Consider the following 16,997-nt stretch of genomic DNA (forward strand, 5'->3'; position numbering starts at 1 on the left):
CCAATTTATTCAGTAACACTGGTTTATTCAGAAATGAACTAGTCTGTTTTCATGAGTAAGTGAATCATTCACTTAACCAGTGCATTCAGTAACACAGATTTATTCGGAGATGAACAAGTCTATTTTCACGAGTCTGTAAGTGAATCATTCACTCAACCAATTTGTTCAGTAACACTGATTTATTCAGAAATTAACAAGTCTGTTTTCATAAGTAAGCAAGTGAGTCATCCACTCAAACAATTATTTTAATAACACAGAATCATTCCTGTTTTTTAATGACTAAGTAAATTATTAATTCAACCAATTTGTTTAATAACACAGATTCAATCAGGAACAGAGATGTTTGTACTTATGAGAGAGTCATTGATTCATTCATTCACTCACTCACTCACTCACTCACATAATATGCAAATTGGATTTATTTAGGAACGAACAACTCTTGAACAACTCACTGAAACATTCACTCAACCAATTTGTTTAAAAACATTTATACATTCAGTACATTCATGAGTGAGTCATTAAATCATCCACTCAACCAATTTGTTCAAAAACATTGATTTATTCAGAAATGTAAATGTGTGTTGCTCAAAGAACGGCATGTGCAAAATGTTTCTACATCTGTCTAGTGCAAGTTTACACTGTAAATGTTAAATTATTAAACTGTAGTATAGAAACAATATTATAGTTGGAATCATACTCTTGATCTGAACAACATTACTTGTGCGTGTGTGGTATTGCCTACTTAACAGTCAGACTAATGAAGGTGTTATGAAGACTATTTATACGACAACAATACTAGCTGCTTTTCTGTTTCAGACCCCATTCAGAACACAGAAACAGTTTTGTTTTCTAATCCACATCACCATATGTGTCCACAGCTGGAGATGTTCTGTGAGGTGATGACCATGCAGCAGGCTGGATATGTCATGCTTATGGACTACCTGCAGAATAACTACAGAGAGCAGCAGGAGCAGTTTATGGGACAAGTCTTCTCATCCTACACTGGCGTCGAGGAGGTCCACACTCCTAGTACGTACTTCACGAACACACTTACACGCATAAACAAACTAGGGGAGCACGCGTCTGGAATCGTTCATTCTTAAGGTCTTAAAGCAGTCTGGCAGTTTGAGGGTCATGGATCCAATTAGCCTCCAACATGATTCTAATCCCAAACAATGGCTTCTCAATTAAATAAGCTTTCTATTTTTATATGACGAAGCCCTCCAGACATTTTCCTACTTTCTATTTATAAATACAGACAGACATTTGGCCCATTTTTAGCCATACGCAATGTTTTCATGACCCTTTATGGATGATTCCCACTCATTTCATGGCTGTTTTATATGAATCGTTAATAAATTGATGTAAGATTTTGAAAACCAAATAGTAATTTAATCGTTTACGCCGCACATATTGAAATCAAATATTGTCTAAATGTCTCAATTAATTCAAATGAGTCGAATCAGTCCAACCTGTTCATTTGAAAGAACCACTTACAGATCCGAACTGGTTTGCTCACAGACTTTCCGCTTTAGCAGATCGTTGGTGGAACATCGATGCCCCCATTTCAGATTCCTCCGCTACAGGGTGAACTGGCACGTTTAGCACGTGGGAGTTGTTTTTACAGAGGCCATCGGCAATGGAAAATGTCCCACTTGCGTCCTTTGTCTGTGTCTAACCTTAAATCAGTGCCTGGAGAATGTCATTTACAACCTTAATGCTTCATTATTACTTTGTAAAGACTGACTGATTACTTATGACTTCATTTAAACCTTGGGAAATATGACATGTGAAGGTGGCAATGTGCTTAAAAAGATTTCAGGGCCAAGCTTTACACACTTCAGTTTGGATTATTGATATTCTTTGTTGGATTTGCAATTTCCTGTAAGTGTTTCACTATGTATATATCATTCTCATGGGCGTCCTTCATATACTGAGCAACTGGTGCAATCTCAGAATAACACTACAAAGGAACGTAAACCCGAAAGCAGCCAGACAAACCAGATTTGCTTAACCACTTATTCACTGTGCACACAGTATTAACAGTGTTTACTCACCACTATTCGGTCACATCAATCTCTCTGACTCTCTCTCACGCTTTCTCTCTCTCTCTCTGGGTTGCGTATCAAAACAGTTTTGAGTTGCTAGGAAACTGTCTCTTTCTGTTTGCCCCCTCACTTGCACAGGTTGAATTCAGTAAACTGTCCACACCTAATAGACCAAAATTGATGTTTGTGTGAACTAAAAGCCTAAATCCATGCAGAATATTATGTTTACTTTTCTGCTTATTTATTATCAGTGTTAACTGAAAGTGGTGTGTGTCACTTGCAATTTTAATAATTAGCTGTTTGATCATAAAGGCCTTAGAAGGTTGTTTGAGATGAATGCAAGACATGACCTGTTAATGCACACGTGTTCACTCCCAAATGGAATTATGTAAGCATAGGGAGGTTTGGGATAAAACAAATGCAAAAACTCTACACTAAATGACATATGGGACATATGGAAGCCCGTTCCACCACTAAATAAAAAAAAAAAAGGTAAAAAGGTAAAAAAAAAAAAAAAAAAGGTAATTTTATCTCACAATTCTGACTTTTTTTCTCGCAATTGCGAGTTTACATCTAGCAATTCTGACTTTTTTTTTTCTCAGAACTGTAAAATGTAAACACAATTGTGAGTCTAAAGTCAGAATTGCTAGATATAAAGTCAGAATTGTGGGATTTTTTTTGCAACTTTGTATCTCGCAATTGAGATGTAAACTCAAAAAAGAATTCTGACTTAATTTCTCAGAATTGCGAGTTTTTTTTAATTCCGACTTTATAACTCGCAAATACTGGTTTATATCACACAATTGTGACTTTATTTCTCAGAATTTCAAGTTTATATCTCGCAATTCTGTCTTTATAACTCACAATTGTGAGTTTATATTTCAGAATTAGGGAAAAAAAAAAGTCAGAATTGCGAGTTCATATCACGCAATTGTGACTATTTCTCAGAATTGTGAGTTTATATCGTGCAGTTCTGACTTTATAGTTTTGAGTTTATATTTCAGAATTCTAAGAAAAAAGTCAGGATTGCGAGTTTATATCACGCAATTGCGACTTTATTTCTCAGAATTGTGAGTTTATATCTTGCAATTCTGACTGTATAACTTGCAATTGTGAGTGTATATCTCACAATTCTGAAATTCTCAGAATTGTGAGATAAGTCACAGTAACCTTTTTTTATTTAGTGGCAGAAACAGGCAGCCATAAAAGAGAGCATATAACATTACAGTAAACCAATTTAACCATTTAATACCAATAAAATGGCATCGAAATACAATTAATTTTGTGTTAGAAAGTTAAACTTATACACATATTACAAACATTATTGTACATAGTTTTCTTAATAAAAATTAGCTAAATTGATAATAATGCATATATATATATATATATATATATATATATATATATATATATATATATATATATATATATATATATATATGTGTGTGTATATATATACAGTCGTGGCCAAAAGTTTTGAGAATTACATAAATATTGGAAATTGGAAAAGAGATCATTATGTCAGGCTGATTGGGTTAGAATGGCAGACTTGACATGTTAAAAGGAGGGTGATGCTTGAAATCATTGTTCTTCCATTGTTAACCATGGTGACCTGCAAAGAAACGCGTGCAGCCATCATTGCGTTGCATAAAAATGTCTTCACAGGCAAGGATATTGTGGCTACTAAGATTGCACCTAAATCAACAATTTATAGGATCATCAAGAACTTCAAGGAAAGAGGTTCAATTCTTGTTAAGAAGGCTTCAGGGCGTCCAAGCAAGTCCAGCAAGCACCAGGATGGTCTCCTAAAGAGGATTGAGCTGCGGGATCGGAGTGCCACCAGTGCAGAGCTTGCTCAGGAATGGCAGCAGGCAGGTGTGAGCGCATCTGCACACACAGTGAGGCCAAGACTTTTGGAAGATGGCCTGGTGTCAAGAAGGGCAGCAAAGAAGCCACTTCTCTCCAAAAAAAACATCAGGGACAGATTGATCTTCTGCAAAAAGTATGGCGAATGGACTGCTGAGGACTGGGGCAAAGTCATATTCTCCGATGAAGCCTCTTTCCGATTGCTTGGGGCATCTGGAAAAAGGCTTGTCCGGAGAAGAAAAGGTGAGCGCTACCATCAGTCCTGTGTCATGCCAACAGTAAAGCATCCTGAGACCATTCATGTGTGGGGTTGCTTCTCATCCAAGGGAGTGGGCTCACTCACAATTTAGCCCAAAAACACAGCCATGAATAAAGAATGGTACCAAAACACCCTCCAACAGCAACTTCTTCCAACAATCCAACAACAGTTTGGTGAAGAACAATGCATTTTCCAGCACGATGGAGCACCGTGCCATAAGGCAAAAGTGATAACTAAGTGGCTCGGGGACCAAAACGTTGAAATTTTGGGTCCATGGCCTGGAAACTCCCCAGATCTTAATCCCATTGAGAACTTGTGGTTAATCCTCAAGAGTCAGGTGGACAAACAAAAACCCACTAATTCTGACAAACTCCAAGAAGTGATTATGAAAGAATGGGTTGCTATCAGTCAGGATTTGGCCCAGAAGTTGATTGAGAGCATGCCCAGTCGAATTGCAGAGGTCCTGAAAAAGAAGGGCCAACACTGCAAATACTGACCCTTTGCATAAATGTCATGTAATTGTCGATAAAAGCCTTTGAAACGTATGAAGTGCTTGTAATTATATTTCAGTACATCACAGAAACAACTGAAACAAAGATCTAAAAGCAGTTTAGCAGCAAACTTTGTGAAAACTAATATTTGTGTCATTCTCAAAACTTTTGGCCACGACTGTATATATATATGTCGATGAATGAATAGACATCTTGGATGACATGGGGCTGAGTAAATTATCAGGACATTTTTATTCTGGAAGTGAACTAATCCTTTAAGTATCCTGTATGATTGGAAATCCCTTTTAAGTATCTGATAGTAGTCAGATGGTTTTATCTCTGGGTGGTTTCTGCCCTCTTGTGTTAGGTTCTGATGGGTGGTGGAACACCAAAGACATTACACATCAGTCTGCTTTATTATTGACTCTGAAGGTGATGTAAATTATGTGGATTTAACTAAACCAGTGTTAAAGGTTATATTATATCATAATCTGACACAATAATAGTAAAAAAAAAAATATTAGAATGATTTCAGAAGGATCATGATCATGACACTAAAGACTGGAATAATGATGCTGAAAATTCAGCTTTGCATCATAGGAACAAGTTACATTTGGAAATATATTAAAATAGAAATTGTAATATTTCACTGTATTTTGGTGTTACTTCATTTTTGATCAAATAAATGCAGCTTTGGTATGCATAAAATACTTCAAAAAACTAAAAATCTTACTGAAAAAATGTTAAGTACAGTGGTAAATGCAGTAGAGAAACCTATGAATACCATGCTATCTTTTTATCTCCCATCATGTTTATTATTAGTAGTAGTAGTATTTCCTGTTCATTGTTGTTTAATGTAAGAAATAATTTGAATACTATGTGTTTGTGTGTGTTTCTTGTTGTAGTTTGTAGTTCCGAGCCAGAGAATGTGCAAGCCAACCCTCATAATCACACCAGTATGCTTGTGATCTGGGAAAGGCCGCGGGCTGTTTATGACTCGAGCATAGAGAGATACTCCGTCACCTACCGGCCGGCCCAGGGCGATGATGAATCAGCCTTGGAGTACTTGACTGATGGAGACCAGGATGTGGTAATTCATAAACTTTTAGTCATAAACATTAGATATTAATAACACTTGAATCTTGTAAATCAGGCCTACATCGTAAAGGTCAGCTTTTCATAATTCACGTTTTGGAAGTTAAATAACATCACACAGGTTCTGGTAATCAATTTTTATTTCACCACCAGGGGGCGATCATTCAAGGCCTGTTGGCCAACACAAGTTACATGGTGCAGGTGGTTGCCGTGTGCACCAACGGTCTGTATGGCAGAGTGAGTGACCAGTTTACAGTGGACATGCCCCTGGATGATCCTGGTAAGACCAATCGCGCCCGCCGCCCTCGCATCCGTGGAGAATGAGTGTACAACACTCATGCTCCACATAGTTTAAGATTTACTGCAAATGTTAGACAAAAGCCAACTGCTTAAGTCTGTAGACTGATCCTTTGCAAACCAGTTACCTTGTCCAGAAAATGGTGTGGTGTCCATTAGGAAGAAATGGACACATTTCTTGAATGGTTCACAACTCTTAGACAACAATATACTTTACCCATGTATGTGTTTATGTAAACATAGATCTGAATGCTTGAACTATGCACTGTTAAACATACAATTTGTGCTAATGGACAGTTTTCTCCAGGTTTTAAAGACTTTCTGAGACATTTTGGATTTTAGCGATGCACAAACTTAAGTGTGCATTGATAGAAGCATTTATGCTCACGAGTTTCAGACTAAAATCCAATAGTGTAATGCATAGTGTTAAATCAGGCTAACACAAACTAAGAACAAATTAATAAATTGCTGGCAATTTCAGTACTTACTATATAACAAAGTTTAAATTTATTTCTATTTATTTAAATGTTTTCACTAAAATGGCTAGTTTTAAGTAGGATTTTTGTCTCTGTCAGTATTCTTATACATGTCGTCTTGAAGGATTTTCATCTTATTCTCTGTCTTATCCTATACTTTGACGTCATCTGCATTTTGAATTTCCTTCCATATACTAAGATTTTTTTCTGTCTTTTACAAAGTCTCACAATTTCAGTGGATCATTTGTGCTTGGTCTGTTCTTTTATAATTCTTTGGAATGTTGGGCTGTATTTTGCTTACTGATTTATAATAAACTTATCTGTCTCTCTGAGAATCCCTGTCATCATATTTCAGTGTCTATGGATATATGTGTTGTCATTTTCCAATTGTCACACATTTCCTAAGTCACAAGACATTTCATAATTTCATGATGAAAATATGTTGAGTGGATTGGGTTTAATGGTTGAAATGGGTTCAGTCTATCTGATAAAATCATACATCTTCTACCTTTTAATGTTTCCATGCTTCACAAACCGATCTTGTCCACATATCACGAATCTCTGGGGTCTTTTCCATCATTTTCTGTCATTGAGTTTGGTCCCATGACAGGTAAGAGCCTGCAAGAGATTATAAGCTCTCTCTTTATCTCTGTGTGCTGGGAGGATTTTTAATGCATGAAGGTGTCCAAACAGGAGTGTTGTGTGATACAAAGACTCTCTGACCCAAAGATTGCTCCTTTATGTTCTCTGTGTATTGAAGAATGACCTAAACAAATTTCCTATTTGGTGGTGGCCTGGTTGACCTTTCCTTCCTTCTTAACCTCTGTGCTCTCAACAGAATACCAAATGCTGAAAAAAGTCTCTTTAAAGCATGTGAAAACCAGTTTGTGTTTGAGTTTTGTTCCTCAAACTTAAAGGTTTCTTGTTTATTTAAAATGAAATTATAGACACTGATTGGTTTTCAAATGTATCTGAGGTGTGTGTGTACATGTGTTACGTGAAACTGCTTTCAAAATGATTTTATTAAATGAAAAGTTTGACTGAAAATATTGTCACTAGTGGATCTGTTTATGTCTGTTAAATATACAATAATTCAGTATAATACCAGAATGGTTTAGTTCCAGCGTCATAGGCATTGTTATAAAGAGTAAAGAGCATACTTAATGTAAATCATTTACTCATGCAATGTTTTAACACTTTTATATCTGGTTAATTTTTAGAAGCAGACAAGGACTCTGACTCATTTGAGTATGATGAAGAGGTAAATGTTAGTAATACTTTAATGTATAGTTACTTAAGTGATTTTTTAATTACAACAAACTAAACATGTCTTCTCTTCGTCCATCTCTTTCTTCTATTTTAGGAAGACTATCACATCAATCCCTTTTTAATCAGACCTGACACAAATCAGCTTCCATATCCCTTTCAAACCACCACAACCAGCCCAAAAGTTACTACAACACAGCGTCCGGTCCATCCATTCTTTAAGACGACACCAAGGACTCATGAAAGAAGATTCCCAGTAGAAGACTCCCAGAAGACTCATGATCATTATATTCCAGTGATATACACAGATAAACCCACTGTGAAATACACAGACAAACCTACCATCCCCGCTACCATAGTCACCAGTTTTGTTGTAGATGTACATACCACTAGACCAGATGGCTCTGGCATTGTAGCAGGTGTATCCTCAGAGTCTGATGGACAAAGTAATACCTTCACAGATTCTCCAACAAGCTTCACCCCTGAAACAAGAGCCATTCCTGAAATAAAAGTCACTCCTGAAACAAAAGTCATCCCAGAAATAAAAGTCATCCCTGATACAAGTTTCACCCCTGAAACAAGCGTCACCCCTGAAACAAGTGTCATCCCTGAAATAAGCTTCACTCCTGAAAGAAGCTTCACTCCTGAAATAAGCGTCACCCCCGAAACAAGTATAACCCCTGAAATAAGCATCTCCCTCGAAACAAGTATCACCCCTGAAACAAGAATCATCCCTGAAATAAGAGTAATCCCTGCATCGAGCGTTACCCCTGAAACAAGCAGAACCCTTGAAACAAGCGTAACCCTTAAAACAGATGTAATATCACCTTCGATAGACATTTCGGAGGTTGAGGAAGTGACTCAACCTATTACTGACTTACACAGCTATGAGAAGAGTTCAATGACTGTAGCCCCAATGCCTGAAATTCCAATGGAATCAACTTCCTCTACCTTCCCCCCAGAGGTCCCTCTGCGGCCTACAACTGCTAGCTTGCTATTTCCAACCACTGCCGCTTTCAGCACTGTTCTGTTGCAGACCACCCAGCCGGTGTTTAATGGTGAGAGTGCCTCGTATGCCCCCTCTGTATCTGACACTTTGTCCTATGTGCATGCAAGTCCTGTGTCCCCCTCTTCTTTAAGCAGTGTGTTGTCTGAGCCTATCCCTGACTGGGACATCCCGTACACTGTTTCCATACAGGTGTATGGTGGTGCACAGTCTATCACCCCTTCCCCTTCCTACCCTACCCTGCTCCTCACCGGTTCTGTGTCTTATTTAGACATGGAGCCTGTCTCTAGTGGTGGTTGTAATGATGATGATGGTGATGATGATAATTTGTCTGGGTCCATCTCGGCTGACCCCCAGTGTAGAAGTACTCTTCCCCTTCCGACATTACCAGAAGTTGCTGCTTCAGTGGTCTCCATGCAGTCGAGCTCTGAACATGACCTCTCTGAGTTCCCCAGTATTGTCTCCACCCTGAGTACTCTTGCATATCTCCAGCCTTCAGTTCCTGTCTCTAATGACTACTCCCTGATGACGACAACCCTTGACTCTGACTCTTCTCTCTCAGGTAGCGTTGGGGACTCTAGACTGCTGACGGAATGGGTAGATTCTTCTCCAGTAGCTCCTACATTTAGTCAAGACAGTGGTGCAACTACTAAAACCTCTCTGCATGCCTCTTCTAACTTCCTGATGCCCTCCTCTACTTTGGGATTGTCCCCTTGTAGTGGTCTCTTGGGTGACCCATCTAGTCCTGTAGAACACTATTCATTCCCGTCTACCTCCAGTGCCGGTGCACTTCTGTGCAGCGACGCAGACTTGGACCTCCGCACAGAGGCTCTTTTGTCTTCTCTCTTCATTTCCACCATGCCTTCTAGTGACCTCAGCATTTCTGTTTCAGCCACTGTCAGCAGCATTGCACAAAGTGCAACTGGACAGTCCCAGGGAGTACCTGCTCCCGTAAGGTCGTCGACTATTGTGCCAACCTCTACTTCAGAATTTATGTTAGTACCGACTGTGGTGCCTCCAACTGTTGCACCAACCTCTGCCCCAGAATCCATCTCAGTGGTTGCTCCTGTGGTGCCCCCAACCGTTGCAGTTTCCTCTGGTCCAGAGTCCAGTTCCATGCCTACACACTCTGCAGATGGACAGCTGGAGAACAGTGCCTCGGGCTGGGCTCTTGACTTAGACTGGGGACAGAGCTCAGCATCAGGAGATGAGAGTATTGTCCCATTCATCACCACTGCCATGCCTACAGAGGTACCTCCTGAAGAGACGGATGATGGGAATGAGGAGCACTCTTCCTCCTTCTACTTTGAGGGTGAAAACGGGACAGAGAGCGAAGCGCCTGACTTCAAAGTCACTCTGCCCCCTAGCCCATCCTGGACTCTGAGAGGAAGTGGGGAAGAGGAGAGCGGATCAGGTGAAAACCTCACAGATAACGAGACATCTTCAGACTTCAGTATTCCAGAACGCACTGAGAGGGATTCAGAGGAGGAACCAGTGGAAGGTAAAGTTCTCGGATTTTGACGTCCATTCCTGAAGGTGCTTTTTGATTTAGACATGCTCAGTGAAGCTTGATCAGTGAAGAGTCTTGAAGTACCTGAAAGCTCTTGCTGCAAGGAGAACTAATCCATCCTAAAAATGGCATAACCCACCACAAATGTCACCCTAAACAGCTAAAACCTCATTCAGAAAGTGTTCTGTAGAAGTTAGTTTGCTGAGAAGGTAAGATCGAAGACCTCACTACAGTGACCTTGATTAACATACACATCAAATCTTCTGCCAAGCTAGGCTAAAGGCCATAAAATGTGCTACTAAAGAACCATCATCCTAATTAGAAAATCCCATCATCACAATATGTGTCTGGTTCCTAGTCCTGTGTGATTCCTATGTGTTCTGTGTTGTGTTGCATGTTCTTCATGTGATAATTTGCTTAAATGTGTATTAGCATGCTCACATCTGTCATTAGAAACATACCAACAGCATGTTTTCCATCTCCAATCAAATCCAAGATACCTGGTTGCACATTTAGGCATTACTGTAGAGTTTATGGGCTCAATTTGTAGATTAGGGTTTAAACTGGTTATGAGCTGGTTTAAGTGCTGGTAGCTACCATGCTTCAAAACATACCTAACCAGCATAAGCTGTTTTTTTTTTCAACAGGATATCCTGTGTTGTATGATTAAATGTCTTTATAGCAATTTAAACCACATGGAGGCATAGCATCTGAGCTAAGATTTGGCTTGGCTACATTAGCATTGAAATCAACAACTGCCTCAGCACCATCAGTTATTTTTGGTTTGATGATTGTTTGTAGATTCCTCCATGGGATAATTTAGTAATTTCACAATTTGTCCAGCAGAGAGCAGCAAATCTCTTATATTTGCACACTAGTAGGCGACAGCTGGCAATGGCAGCATTGTGTTTTGGCTGGGATGCCGAGGTCATCTCAGACAGTCCTAGGCCAGGTCTTAATCTCTCAAACTTGTCTGTCTGCAGTGAATCATGACCTGTGAACTCTTTAGCTTCTTAGTGTCAGACCAACTCAAAACACATTTCTGATGGCATAGATTAAGTGATGCTATACCAATCCTTATGGATGACATGCTGATTATAGGGTCTTTAAGAATCAAAGAGAAACTGAGTCAATATTCGGTGTCTGATAGCTTGAACTCAACATGTTAAAGAACAAACGGTGGTGTTTAATCGTTTTATGCGGATTTTGAGTTACCAAAAACAATTTTTATTGTTGTTGTTATCAACTGCATTAATTGTACTGTAACATACTGTAGATATTCATTCATTGTTTTTACATCATTTTAGGCCATGTTTAATTTATTTAAACAGATTTTTTTCTCAGTTATTGCATGTTTTAAGGCCTACTGGTTTGCAAATGATGTCACTTTAGTACTAAAGTAAGATTTAACATGATCTGTGTTACAAGTTATAAGTTACAAGTGAAACATAATAGTTCCACTTGACTTGAAGGAGTGTAAAACACATTTTATAAGGTAAGTGCGGCAAATATGTTTTGAGTCTAATAGGATACTGCATTTCCCATCAAGAACATTGATTACTGATGATGCTCTGATCTGAGAAAGGTTGTTTTTTAACCCATAGACGCCGGTAACAGCAGTCATGAGTCGCGGGTGGGCCTAGCGAGCAGTATTGAGCGCCAGAAGAAGGCTGTGATTCCTCTGGCTGTGGTCTCCACACTCACCTTCTTGGGTCTTATTGTTTTGATTGGCATTTTTATCTACTGGAGGTAAGTCCTATGGGTAACAGCATCTTATTTGATATAGAATTGTATATTTAATACAAATGTAAAGAACATTTGTGACCCTGGACCACAAAACCAGTCATAAGTAGCATGAGTATATTTGATGATATTTGCCAAAAATACATTGTATGAGTCAAAATGATCAATTTTTCTTTTATGCCAAAATTCATTAGGATATTAATTAAAGATCAAGTTCCATTAAGATTTTTTGTATATTTCCTACGGTAATTATATCAAAACTTAATTTTTATTGGTAATGTGCATTGCTAAGAACTTCATTTGGACGACAACTTTAAAGGTGATTTTCTCAATATTTAGATTTTTGTTTTGCACCTTCAGATTCCAGATTTTCAAAAAGTTGTATCTTAGCCAATCCTAACAAACCATACATCAATTGAAAGCTTTATTCAGCTTTCAGATGGTGTATAAATCTCAATTTCAAGAAATGGACCCTTATGACTGGTTTTGTGGTCCGCGGTCACATATTTGTTTTATTATTTCTATATTGCATACACTTGCTGACCCTTAAAAATAAATTCAAATCAATAATATTTACATAACATTTTTGTTATAATATGTTATTTTGTTTATCACAATTTTGTTTTTTTCTGTGCTTTTAACTCCGTTTTGGCATTGGTCATGCCAAAACAAAAATATATTTCTTATGAGACAGCTGCTCATGATTTCTATCATATTGTTACTAATCCATAATCATAACAGTCGTCGATAAGGAGGGGAAGGGGGAGCGGTGTGGCCCCATGAGGAGCGTGTTGTCTGTCTGTGATGGGGGTCTAATCTTGGGCACAGACCCAATCTCACACACACACCGGGTGAGGGACCACCTCAAAAGGAAGCAAGATAAACAAGCCATGATGTGGCGTTGGTCTCTCTGTGTGTGTGTGAAACCGCCCAGAATTCACACCAAAGCGGTAAAAATGGTCCTTCCACACCAGGATGGAAGTCTGAAATCCTGTTTACCGTCAGATATTCCCAACCGTGAAATAAGCAACTTTGGCAATCCCATCAAGAACACGTCTCAGATGTATAAACAGTTTAGTGGCACAAGATTGTACATTTCTCATTCCGACGTCCCTCTTGCCCCTTCAACATATTGCTCATGTTTGACTTTTTGTTGTCACACCGTGAAGATTTGCGAGGAGATTAAATCGGTAATCTTGGAGCCGGTGATTAAATCTCCGATACGCTGATCTGTTGTTTGTGGGCCTACAAGGAACACATGCTGCCAGGCTGGAGAAAGAACCTCCACGTGATTATGTTCAACACGACCAAGTCATGTTCATGTCTTGTTAGTGCAGCCGTGGGTGGTTCAATCTCAGCAGAACATGGGCATGTACGACTGCTTGTCCATCTGTAGCTACATGGTGCTCATTTGGAGAGCAGACAGATGCGCACTTAATGGGACGTCTTGAAACGTTAGCGTTAAATCCGTGTCGCCCATCATTGTGGCCACTAATCCCTTCCAAGAAGTTACCATTTTAGACAAAACAGTTAAGGAAGTCCTCTGGGTGATCCTGTTAAAAATATGTTGTGGATTAGATTGAATATGGTTTTTGTGTTTATTTTGTAAGATTAGAGTTCAATCTCAAGCTCATATGTGGACAAGTCAACAACATACAAACAATCAATGCTTGTGTGTTAGAACCATTGACTTCAGTTTTGTGAAAAGGTCTGCCTTACATGCTATTCAGTCAACAGTACTTATATTACATAAAGAGTAGAAAAGTTGTTTATTGCCATTACAGGAAATGTTTTCAGACTGCTCATTTCTACATTGAAGACAGCACATCACCTAGGGTTATTTCCTCCTCGCCATTGCTGAGCCCTACAGGTAATACACACACTTTTTCAAATTTTTTAATAATAGGGAGTTTCCATTGATACTAATTGGGTTTGGATCGATAACTTGATGATAATTTTTTTAATTACTTAAAGAGAATCCATAAAAATGCAGTTTAGAACACATAAAAAATTTTCTAAATTTATGTTCTGAAGATGAACAAAGGTCGAACGGTTTGGAACGACATGAGGTTGAGTAATTAATGACAGAACTTAAATTTTTTGGGTTAACTATTGCTTTAATGACTTGAATGCACCTTGTCAATGGTGACCATATTTTTGATTTTCTATGACATAATTAAAAAATGTCAAGTGGTACAACTGTCCTGATATTGTAAAGAAGAAAAAGCCTCATTAAAAAATAATTCTAGAAAAGAAAACCCTAATATAATCATAAGCATAATCTATCACTATTATAATTTATAATATTTGAAATTATTTTAACAAAAATTTAAAGAACTGTCATGTAGTGCGTCCATCTTGCAGAAAACCCCCCCAACAAAATTAAACGATAATAAAAACATAAAGACGACCCCTGCAGACCCTCTTGCGTAAAGGTCAGTAAGTCCGTTGAAATAACAGATTAGCGTCATGTGGTGCAACTCCCTAAAACTTAATGACATGTTGACTGTACATTTATAATATTTTTTATGTATACCTTAAAAAATATCTCAAATACACAAATATTGATTTAAATCTATTCAAAGTGTAAGGAAATATGTTAATACATTTTACTTGATGTTAAACCACATAACATTTTAGATTTAGAGTCATTTGGTCCTCACTGTTTAGGGAAAAGCTGTCCCACATGCAACTTAATCGGTTACACTTTATTTTACACTGTGTACTTATATGTACTTACAGTGTACCTACATAAGAAAGTTCTGGTAATAAAAGGTAACTACATGGGATAGGGGTAGGTTCAGGGTTAGTACCTAGTTATTACTTAAATTACTAATATGCTGCTTATTAATAGTTAGTATGGTAGTTGTTAGGTTTAGGTATTGGGTAGCATTAGGGATGAATAAGTTCATGTAGAATAAGGCATTAATATGTGCTTAATTAGTACTAATAAATGGCCAATATTCATGCTAATAAGTCATAGTTAATAGTGAATAAGTGTTTCCTATTCTAAAGTGTTACCATAAGTACATAGTATATACATGAAGAACAGAACTGTAAAGGTATAACTGTATTTCTTGTCTTTGCGACATTGTATCTTTGTATTTGTGGCTTTTATTTCACAATTACAATTTTGTTTCATAATCTAAAGTACTTCTTATAATTGCAGCTATACTTTGTATTTTACGTCTAGTAATTGTAAATATTTCTTGTGATTTCATATCCTTTATATCTCATAATTGCAACTTCATGTCTTGTAATGTTGATTTTATATATAATTACTGTGACTTATTTTTCATAATTAAGGGACTTTATATCTCACAACTGTGTCTTTAAGGACAGACACTGCAGGCAGAAACGCTGTTTTTCATGCACCTACCAAGTTTGAAATTTTGGGGGGTTTTCAAGTGTTTTTTCAGACTAGTGGAAAGAAAACATCCAATAAACACTGTTAAGTGTTTCTTTTATAGCACTTTAGCTATTTGTGTCAATAGATTTCAATTACAATCTATATTTTTAAAGGCCGTTTTCTCAAAATGAGTTTTTTCTCCTACACTGAGCCATACACACACCAAACTTTGCATTTGTATTCCTGTTTTTATCCTGAAGGTTTCTACAGAGGGATTTGTTCATATATAATTTTATACAACATTTTATTCCCAAAAAATGGTAAAAAATATAGTGTTTCCTGGCTGATCTAAGTTCTTTTCTGAATTATGGCGAGACGAAATGAGACACAAAATCCCCTCTGTAAAAACTTTTCACACTATGTCAAAAAAATTAATTTCGAAATTGACTTCATCCAGTGTTTAGATTGTTGTACTAGAAATGTTTTATTAAATATTGGCTCATTTGCCTATTTAAATCTAACATTTTAGAAAACTTGTAATACAAAAAATGTTTGCAATTATCCAAGTAATCAATCATCTGGGTAAATAAGGTGATAACTATTAGTTTTTTTTTTTTACCTTATTCACCTACAGTGTCTCACCTTAATTTCATTTAATATTTGTAGTGTTGCCATAATTTTTCACTATTTCAACTATTTCTCATAACTGCAACTTTGTATCTTGTAATTGTGGCAGTATCTAACAGTTGTGACTTATTTGTCAGCGACAAAAAAACTAAAACCGATCATGATATAAAGATGAATCCTACAAGACCCTCTTGTGTAAAGGTAAATAAGTCCCTTAAAATAACAGATCAGTGTCATGTGGTGCAACTCCCTAAAACTTGATGAGATGTTGACATAATATATCTTGAAAAATACATCAAATACAAAAATATTGATTAAAATGTATTCAAAGTTTAAGGAAAATATGTTAATACCTTTTACTTGATGGTTAAACCGCATGACATTCACATCCAACTTAATCAGTTGCACTTACTTACATTTACTTACAGTGTACCTACCTAAGAAATTTCTGTTAATATAAGGTAACCACATGGGGTAGGATTAGAACCTAGTTATTACCTAGTTATTGTACTATTATAAGTACATAGTATGTACATAGACTGTAAAATGAAGTGCTACCACTTCATCTTCTCATGTTTTTATTTACATCATGATCAGTGTATACAGTAAAATTACACTCAAATACTAATCATGCTCTAATAATAATTACAAATGCGTCAAACTGTTGTTTTGCTCATCAGACATGTCTTTTACACTTCCAGGTGAACACGAACCCCAGTCAGTAAAGCAATTTGTGAAGCATGTGGCTGAGCTTCACAACACCAACTCATTTTCTAGAGAGTTTGAGGTTCGTATCCCATCATCCCCCTCTCTTTTGACACTCTTCAGGGGACAGCTGTCTCACACGAGCCTTGATGTAGCAGATCAACATGTCATTAAGGCATGTCTTACAAATGAATTGTTTGGTTCATTCAGGCACGTATATTCGCTCTCGATCCATTCATGTGTGAATGTAGGTTGCTGA

The 16,997-nt window shown here is 37.4% G+C and overlaps 1 protein-coding gene across 3 annotated transcripts in view; it reads left to right on the forward strand.

Moving 5' to 3' along the window:
- The window catches only part of ptprz1a (protein tyrosine phosphatase receptor type Z1a), an 82,783-nt gene that overhangs the window by 46,231 nt on the left and 19,555 nt on the right, over positions 1-16,997 (forward strand). For 2 of the 3 annotated variants that reach the window (XM_073831510.1, XM_073831509.1), the window contains exons 8-15: positions 879-1,029; positions 5,570-5,754; positions 5,913-6,039; positions 7,753-7,793; positions 7,896-10,305; positions 11,919-12,063; positions 13,842-13,927; positions 16,735-16,820. In XM_073831510.1, the coding sequence (XP_073687611.1) occupies positions 879-1,029; positions 5,570-5,754; positions 5,913-6,039; positions 7,753-7,793; positions 7,896-10,305; positions 11,919-12,063; positions 13,842-13,927; positions 16,735-16,820 (3,231 nt within the window). The remainder of the gene's footprint in view (positions 1-878; positions 1,030-5,569; positions 5,755-5,912; positions 6,040-7,752; positions 7,794-7,895; positions 10,306-11,918; positions 12,064-13,841; positions 13,928-16,734; positions 16,821-16,997) is intronic. The other variant, XM_073831511.1, reaches the window with a different exon arrangement.

Source organism: Garra rufa, chromosome 25 (assembly GCF_049309525.1).
Source record: "Garra rufa chromosome 25, GarRuf1.0, whole genome shotgun sequence".
NCBI lineage: Eukaryota > Metazoa > Chordata > Actinopteri > Cypriniformes > Cyprinidae > Garra > Garra rufa.